Source organism: Parus major, chromosome Z (genome assembly GCF_001522545.3).
Source record: "Parus major isolate Abel chromosome Z, Parus_major1.1, whole genome shotgun sequence".
In the NCBI taxonomy this organism is placed as follows: Eukaryota; Metazoa; Chordata; class Aves; order Passeriformes; family Paridae; genus Parus; species Parus major.
In genome coordinates, this window is record NC_031799.1 from 35865408 (window position 1) to 35874883 (window position 9476).

Consider the following 9476-nt stretch of genomic DNA (forward strand, 5'->3'; position numbering starts at 1 on the left):
AATTTATTATACTCGGGAGAATGCCACACCTCAGTGGGCTGATTTTTCAGTGGGACCAGGGCTCTAAGGATCCCCTCTTAATTATAGAGTGGGTTTTCTTGAGCCATCAAAGGTCCAAAAGTGTCACCCGGCCACAGGAGCTGATGGCTCAGCTCATCGGGAGAGCTCGAGCCCAGCTTCGGGAGATGGCTGGGTGTGACTTTGCATGTGTTCGAGTACCAGTCAGCTTGTCTCGGGACAAAGCATCTCCAGATAAGCTGACAAAGGAAATGTTTGATCAACTGCTTCGGGAGAATGAGACACTCCAGATTGCTCTAGATAGTTTTGAAGGCCAAGTTTCAGTCCATGCCGCTGCTCACAAATTTTTCAATTCTAAATTTGAACCAATTCCAAAAGAAATGCAGAGCAGAAAGCCCATCAAAGCACTGACTGTGTTCACAGATGCATCCGGGGCGTCTCACAAGTCTGGAGTGACTTGACGAGATCCCGAAACTCAGCAGTGGGAAGCAGATATTCAATATGTGGAGGGATCTCCACAGGTTGCTGAGTTGGATGCAGTTGTCAGGGCCTTTGAGAGGTTTCCTGAACCTTTCAGTTTAGTCACTGATTCGGCCTATGTTGCAGGGGTAGTTGCCAGAGCAGAACACGCTGCTCTGAAGGAGGTCTTGAACCCGAAGTTATTCGAGTTGCTTTCTAAACTAATATATGCTGTTTCCCACAGAAAGCAACCATTTTTTGTAATGCATGTGAGGTCACATACGGATCTCCCTGGCCCGGTAGCTGAGGGAAATCAGATGGCTGATTCCCTCGCTGCCCCTGTTTCCATGGCTCAGCTCCCCGATCTGTTCCAACAAGCTAAGCTGAGCCATCAGATGTTCCATCAAAATGTGCCTGGTTTGGTCCGCCAATTCCACCTGCGGCGGGATCAGGCCAGAGCCATTGTGGCCACATGCCCACATTGCCAGACTACTGCTATGCCCTCTCTGGGGTCAGGAGTGAACTCTCGAGGCCTAGGGAGCTGTGAGGTGTGGCAAATGGACGTGACTCACATTCCTGAGTTCGGAAGGTTAAAGTTCGTACGTGTTTCTGTGGACACCTTCTCGGGAGCAGTCTTTGCTTCTGTCCACGCGGGGGAGAAAGCCGAGCATGTCTGCAAACACCTCATGCAGGCTTTCTCTGTGCTGGGGGTCCCCAAAGAGCTAAAGACAGATAATGGCCCAGCATATACCTCCAGGAAACTGGAGGAATTCTTGCAGAGTTGGGGAGTGACACATAAGAGAGGCATCCCACACTCCCCCACCGGCCAAGCGATCGTGGAGCGAATTCACCAATCGCTCAAGCGCGTCCTCAACCATCAATGGGATTCCATGAAGGGTTGCGCCCCTCAAGACAGGCTATCGAAAGCACTGTTTACCATCAACTTTCTAAACTGTAGTGATGGTAATCCCAACCCTCCGGTGACACAGCACTTTGCCTCCACCAGCAACTACCGGCTACAACATCGCCCTCCAGTGCTGATTCGGGACCAAAAGACCCAAAAAGTCCTGGGTCCGTTCGATCTGGTGACCTGGGGGCGAGGATACGCATGCGTTTCCTCGCCCCAGGGACTAAGGTGGATCCCACAAAAGTGGGTGAAACTTATGTCCCGAAACATCCCACCAGGCCACCAGACGAGCAAGAGGATGTCATCGTGTCTGTGCAGGCCACCCCCGTAACCCCCGGGAGTGATGAGGAGGAGGAAAACCTCGAACCCCCCTTTCCCTCTATTGATTTTTTGATATCCCTCTATGTTAAGTGAAGTATTTGTTTTCTTTGTTTTCAGAAAGAGCCATCAGAAAGATGACCACCCCGAACACTGCGCCAACCACAGTGCTCCTGATGATGCTGGTGACCCAGATCAACACGTGGATCGTGCCTCAACCTAACCAAAATGTCTGGGTCATGTAAGCAAAGTCCCTCCAACGGGATGAGCTATGCTTATCCACAGGAGCAGCGGGAAATCCAATGACCACTTGCCTGGTGGGGATCCCGTTAAAGCCTGACGAGTACCCGGATTCCCTGTTAGAGTTATTTAAAGAAGCTAATAAAGGGAGGCCGGCTCAGCGAGTGGCCCGCTCCGCACCCACTTATAAGGTAAATAGGCCTGTCCAGAACCCCCTCCTCCTGTGGAGGGACTGGCTGACCTTCTTGGAACGGGCAACCACTGAGCCCCAGGAATTTGATTTATTAAACTCCTCCCCCACACCCTATTGTATCCATTTTCATTACTACCCTTCCGATCCTACTCTTTATTCTCAATTAATACAAGACAACAGACAATTTCAAGCAGCCTCCTGGTGCAAAAACCCACTGGAATAAACTTGTTCCTGGGAAATTGGAGGACTCCGAGCACTCTCACTCCCTTTGCCACACCTCGCATCGCCCTGCTACTCATAGAGCCCGAGCCTGGAGGAGCTCTAGAGGTTCCAGGTCGGGCCACACAGTGCTCACCTGGTTCCCCACTCCTGCCACTGACGCTTGGCACGAGCTAGCCGAGGTGTGAAGGGCCGAGCGGGCAGCGACACGCATCTGATTCTGTAATTGTTTACTAGAAGAGATACTTTCATCAACATCGTTACTAACAATTTTTGCTCCTTAGATGCATCATTTGAATGGCAAAATTAACAGTTTTCTTTTAGCTCTTGTCTCAATGAAAACCATCCAGTTAAAATTTCTTCCATTTTTGCTTGGTTTGTTTCTGTCACAGGAATGTGAAGAAATGGTGCTGAAAAACAGGCAAAAACTGTATGGCCTTGAACAAATGTGCGAGAAACTGGCCCATGAAAACAATTCTGTGAAAAATACATTACCGAATGCTTACGAGGACCACTCATCTCTGCTGGCAGCCTGTGCACTGCTGTCAGGGGCCCTGTGTCCTCTCTATGGCAGACTATGTGCTGTGTCTTTCCAAAGAGACCTTCTCCAGGACCAGGTGAACCTCTGTGAATTAGTGAACCAGGAGATCACGACCCTCCTTAATGTTCTCCCTACTAACGTGGAAAACAATCAAGATGAAGCAAGGCTGAGGCAGAGAAGAGCCAAACACCTGGTTTATGTGTTCCGAAGAGCTGTGATTGCAGTTCTGGCCTCTAACAGGCTTAGAGCTCTGGCCCAAAATTCTTGCTCCTTTTTTGTCTGGACAGATGGCTCAAGAGGAAGCCTTGGAATTCAAGTTCATGTGGGAGAATCCAGAGGCAGGCATCATGGGGCACGTAAGTGGAATGTTCTTAAAGTGTTACATCAAACTACATGGCTTGGGAATAACAAAGAGCAATATTATTATTGTTGAACATAAAGAGACATTTAATGACATTTTGAAAAATATTATTTATGGATTTATGTTTTTTATGTTTCTTGACAAATGTATTTCACTCTAAGAGGAAATGTCTAGTCTGTTAAGTGTTGCAAGAAAAATTGCAATTGTACACATCAACTCAGCATTGTCTGATATCCTTGATATTTGTGTTATGGATTTCAGAACCAGGCACTATAGTATCTTCTGTGTGGTAATTATCTTGCGATGTTCCTAAATTATTCACCATCACCTTGTTTTTTGGGTTTTTTTTTTAAAAAGGTATTTCCTCTTATTTTTTTAATAATTTTTAATATTTATTTCTTAGTAAAACCCAGAAAAATTTGCTTTCTGATTCAGGTAAAATATTAACAAATGATTTTGAAATTGTCTTTAGAGATTATGTCTACTTGTCCCCTTCTGTTGCCAGACCAGTTGATTCTTCCCCGTACGAGGATTAATGGTATCAAAAATGTTTTTCAAATTAGAAGATTCATCTACTTTTTTTATTTTTTAGTAGTTCTGGAAGCATGATTAATATGGTCTAGATTGTCCTGATTAATTTGCGGTTTATATGCTTATTTTTGGCTAACTTCTGAAAGAGCTGGAGATAGCAGTTTGCCATATCCTCGTGATTCAGTTATCCTGCTAGCTGCAATTCTGTTCCACAGGTTTTGAAGAGGAAGGAGTTGACTGTATTGAAGCACTTGATTGGTTGACTAGCTCTAACCTCTATGCTGCAATAATCAGTTCCCTCTCTGAACTGCATGACATTCTCAGCACACCAGGTAATTTTAACAGTTTATTGTTGTAGCAGAAATTTATTAAAAAAATAAAGAATTCAGGGTGATCACATAATTTCCAGTTTTAGGATTTTATCTAAATTATTCTGGATCATAGATCTGAAGAGATTTTTCTGGATATTATGATATATACCTTTGACTAGAGGTTATATCCTGAGCTAGTCAACACAAATTTTAGTGGGGTTGTTTCCCAGAAGGAGTAACTTTATTGCAGTGTAAAATAATAACCCTCTTCTACATTCTCGGAATGATCACATCTCATGTACTTTTGGAACAGATTCATTTTCTTTAATGGCTGATAGGATATTTTATCCTTTCAGTATATAAAGCCATGGAAGCAGAAAGCTGGAGAGTGTTTGTGGAGTTTATTTGCACTGAGAACTGAAACAGGCTCCCTTGGTTCATCTGCATTGCTGCCACCCCTGGTTCTTTATTAACCTGTAGTTTTAGAGTCCTCACATTTTTGTCACAGAAAAAAGGATATTAGAAGAGGGATAATATATAGGAATAAAGGAAAATAGCAGAACAAAAACAAGGCGATGTATTTTCCAGAAGGCTAAGCACTAAATTGCTATAAAAGTTGCCATTGTGTTTAGATTCAGGTTTAGGCACTTTCCTCTTTGATCATGCTGTTTTCAATAAACTGAATTCATATCCTTAAAAAGCAAAGTTTGAGCCATGTTTCAGTATTCACAGTATTCTGTACTTCAGAATATTTGCAGGTTTCTTCCTGGTTAAATGAAAAAGAACCACATATTACAAGAAACTGGAACTAATAACATGCTTGATGTTTCCTTTTTGTGGTTGTTTCTTAAAGATCCAAACTCCTGGCTTTCTGGACACTCACTCATCAGTGCAGCCAGGAACTCCTTTTCAAAACTGATGGACAATCTGAGTGTATTGATGGAGGCAGTTCAAGGGAACCCTTGTGGGTGCAGAGTTTACCTGGAGAGGGACTCCCTGATACAGAGGCTGGCTTGTGGACTTCACAGAGTAAATGCCCAGGCCCTGGAAGCTGGATTGTATGACAGACTGCCCAGCACAGTAAGCAGATTTACAGTCCTCCTTCACAGAAACAGAAGATTTACAAAAACAGTGAAGCTCCCTTGATAGTACCCTTTGTTTTGCTGGTGATGAGTCCATGAAAATGAAGTACCACTATATGGACACTCAGAAGTTGATTTGTCACACATTAGGCTGTGAATAGGTCTTTTCTTTTATTGAAAAAGAATTTTTGGTGGAGGTTTAGTGTATCACAGTAAAAGATTTTTTTTCCAAGTTCTATCAGAACTGTATTAGCTTTATAAGTACAAATTTGCTTTTGTCTTGATGTAAAAGTCCATGTTGCTTTTCATTAATGTTTTCTATATTCTCATGTTTACCAACCTTTCTTTCAGTAAAGATAACCTTCTTACCTTTAATCAAAATGAAAGGATAAACTCTTTCTCTCATAATCTTTTATAGTAGACTTTAGGTGAAAATTGTACTTCCTTGTAAACAGAATTTGCAGTAACCCTTGGTAGGTGACAGGTTCAAACTTTTGCCCTCGTGTATGTCTTTTAGAGATGGAGGGAAAAATTATAGTTTTGTCTTAATTTTCTTGGGTCTTAAATGTGATTTGTTTTATTGCTAAAATAGCATACTTTATAGCCCATCAACTTGTTTTTGTTTGCTGACAGAGAAACATAGCAATCTTGCAGCAAGAAGTATTTGAATTATCACGGAGGCTTCATACAGCAGAGGTAGAATCCCACTCACTGCACCTACAGCTTGCAGAATTCAAATTGGCTTTCAATGAGATGCAGAAGGATGCTGAAAAAGCCCACAGACTTCAAGAGCAATTAAATGCACTTCAACATGTAAGCATATCTGATCTGGAGACTCTTGCTCAAAAGAGATTCTCCTTTCTACACATTTTTTATTTGTGTTCTTTTGGAAAACAAGCATAAAATTGATTTACTTTTAACAGAATTTTCCAGAAAACTTGCCTTGTAAATGTCACTAAACTAGAAGTCAGATGTATTGAGAAATACCTCTTCACCACTGGAGTTTCCTTTTGATTTGTAGAAGGAAGTATCATGTATAAGTTACAGTTTGGTCTTCAGCAGTCCAGGTTCTTCCGTTTGTTGGAAATGTTGATGTGATTTATTTAACCTAAAAGAAAATTTCACTTCAACAGAGTAAAGTCAGCTGGAATGAGGGTATTAAATAAGAATGTTCATGAAATATAAATATAGCAGTTTAAATTCTGTATGGATGTTGATGAATGTTATAATAAATAAGATACTGATTTTGGTGGGCCTGTTTCCCTGAAGAAGTAACTTTATGGCAGGGGGGGAAAAAAGCCTTTTCCTACATTCTCAGTAGCAAAAATGTACAAAATTCCCCTGAGTCTTTTGCTGTTGCTGCTTGACTTACTGAAACACTGTGGGTTCCCCAGCCTGAAGCCTACTTGGTAGAAACTGTCAGTGTGTCCCAATCCAAACATTTCTAAGCAGAGCATATCTGCTACATGATGGAAGGCTCCTTCGTCCTTCCTGTTCCTAACTAGTAAAATGGACTTTTTTTATTTTTTTTTTTAGTTCAAAAATATCTAATCATCTTAAGTTTTGTTCTTAACAGGTTTTATTCCCTTAGTATTTTGGGACAGTTAGATGAAAATTCACACTTTGAAAAGTAAAATGAAAAGTCACATTTTAGATTGTAGATTTAATGTAGTTTAGAATGTAGTTTGAATGTCGTTTTTCTTTAAGGAAAGTTTGACTTTCCTTAAAGAACTACTTCTTCTTTCTGGAACAATTTTTGGAGGAGAAAAACAATCCACAAATGCGTTTACAAGGGTTAATAAGCTATGCACTAAAATTTTGAACATTGATCTGCATAATTTTCCTTCTAAATATTGGGGGTTTGCGTCCTGGGGTGTTAATTTGAATAGAATAATGAATGTCAAGACTTTACATGGATGTTCTTTATATAAAAAACACAGTAATTAACTGGTCTGCCATTTTATTGTTCAGTGATCTGTCTTCTTGTTAAAAAAACCTCAATACTAATCCTAGGCATGTGTTTGTTTTAAAATTTGGTATGTTTGCAAATGGAACACAGGAAGTCAGGTAGGGAAACCGCTGAATATAGTTACAGAGTAAGACACAGCTTCTTTCTCTTTCCAGGAAATAATCACCCAGGACAATATACATGACAAACTGGATAAAGCTTTGCAGTGTGAGCATGAGGCAAGATTGGTTTCACAAGAACGCCAGCGACGGCTTCAGGAGTTTAGTAATAAACTAGAATTGATCAGATGTGTAATTGATGATGGAAGCCAAGACTCAAAGGAGTCTCTGATGGTAAGATTATTCTTCTGGAACAGTCACCAGAGTTTTACCTTTTGTTAAATAAATCAAATAGTGCAGTCTTCGTGGAAATAAAGTAACAGGAGTGAATACACAGACACTGCTCAGTCTGCTGGACTTTTAGGCTACTGAGAAAAGGCTTCAATGCCGCTTTTTTTTTTAAGTTATGGATATTTTATTCTTAAAGATGTAAGAAAAAGTCTTCAGTGGGGGCTTGTTTTGAGTTTTTTTGCCGACAATCGTTTTGTTTTCTAAAACACATTACACAGTACATAGCAATATACTAAAATATACTAAAATATACTAAAAACGGGGGGCAGGAGGTGGGGTTCTGAGTCAGCAATGCTTTTGCTGGGAAATTCATAAAACTTCAGTATCCAGTGGTTCAAATCTACTTCACAATCAATTTGTCTTCCACATTGGTCAGTAGCCAATGGCATAAAGTTGTAGTTTATTTGGGCTGATGAGCAGCTCTGCTCTCTGACTGCTGACAGAGCCATGATGCAACAGAGGAGCTGAGGAGAAGAGACCAAGTTCCGAATCACCAGAAGAGTCTCCTGAAAGACATGGAGCAGGACCAGCAGTGGCTGCATGAGACTCTCCAAGAGGCAAAACCTGCCCTCCAACAGGCAGCAAAGTGAGCCCTGGGCCTGGGGGATGTCACTTAAAGTGAAAAAAACTTAAATTTCTAATTCCATGGGCACGGTTTTAGACCTGGCCATTTTTCCTTCCTTTCTGTTATAAACCAATAATATTTTTGTAATGGCCTTTCCTTGCAACCACAACCATTTCAGTACTGTGAATTTCCTAATTCTTTAAAATTTAAAAACTTCGTAATTTCTTTCTATGCAGTCTTTCTCTGCATAGAATCTTTTTGGCATTGTATTGGCTGCCAACTAGCCAAAACACTTCCGGCTCATGCTCATGACAGCGATGGTAAGTCTGCCTTTCAAGCAATTACAGTCACTTGGATATGGGTTAAACCCAGCACCTCCCTTCATGCTTCACAGATTTTGTAGGCAAATGCAACACTTAATGTAAACCTAGTGGAGCAATAAAATTAGTGTTAACAGAGCCACTCTGAGACTTTTTTCAGAACAGAATGGGGATGGTAAAAGCTAACACAGGGATTAAAATGGATAATGGTTTGTTAGATTTATTTTTTTCTATTGGTCCCTAGTTGCTTGGATATAGTTAAGTTTTTGGTTTTAGTTTGGATTTGGTTGCTTGGTTGGTTGGATGTTTTTGGTTTTGGGGAGCTATTTGTGTTTTAATTTTTTTTTTATATTATTATGTTTAATTCCCTTCCTTCCTTCTTGACTTCCTTCCTTCCTTCCCTCCTTCCTTCCATTTTTCCTTTCTTTTCTGTTATAAATCATTAACATTTGTATAAGAGCCTTCCCTTGCAAACACAACCCTTTCAGCTCTGCATTTTTAAATTTTACTTTCTCTGAAGAAAATTTGCTTTCCCTGAACAGAATCTGTTCGGCCTCACTTTGTGCCCAAAGGAACTGCTGCACCTCGTGGTCCTGAAAGTGATGGTAAGTCCGCTTTTCAAACAATTAAAGTCACTTGGATATAGGTTCAGAGACAGCATCTCCCTTCATGCTGCACAGCCTCTGTAGACAAACACAGCAATATTTAATTGTAACATAACACAGCATTAAAACTCCTGCTAACAGAAATATTCTGAGACTTTTTTTCAGAAGAGAAACAGGGTGGTGAAAGCTAATACAGGGATTAAAATTACTACCATAATTTTTTTTCTATTGATCCCTATTCTCCTGGGTATTTCTGGGTTTTGTTTGGGCTTGGTTCTGTGGTTGCTTGGATTTTTTAGTTTTGCAGACCAGCAGTATTGGGTGTGTGTTTGCTTTTTGACTTTTTTAATACTGCTTTTAATTTTTTTCCTATTTTATACTCTTAATCTTCCTTCCTTCCTTCCTTCCTTCCTTCCTTCCTTCCTTCCTTCCTTCCTTCCTTCCTTCC

At 40.8% G+C, this 9476-nt stretch overlaps 1 protein-coding gene and 1 long non-coding RNA gene across 2 annotated transcripts in view; both read left to right on the forward strand.

Annotated features, from left to right (window-relative positions):
* The first annotated feature begins 2004 nt into the window (after positions 1 to 2004).
* Positions 2005 to 7680, forward strand: LOC107215954 (coiled-coil domain-containing protein 171-like). The gene is made up of 7 exons (XM_033511381.1): positions 2005 to 2133; positions 2747 to 3251; positions 4003 to 4119; positions 4952 to 5178; positions 5814 to 5993; positions 7305 to 7481; positions 7675 to 7680. Exons 1-7 carry the CDS (start codon positions 2005 to 2007, stop codon positions 7678 to 7680), a joined length of 1341 nt encoding a protein of 446 aa, XP_033367272.1.
* A 309-nt stretch (positions 7681 to 7989) lies between these two features.
* Positions 7990 to 9476, forward strand: part of LOC117245623 — a 2427-nt gene continuing 940 nt past the window's right edge. The window contains exons 1-2 of the long non-coding RNA XR_004500498.1: positions 7990 to 8124; positions 8966 to 9028. This is a non-coding gene — a long non-coding RNA (uncharacterized LOC117245623). The remainder of the gene's footprint in view (positions 8125 to 8965; positions 9029 to 9476) is intronic.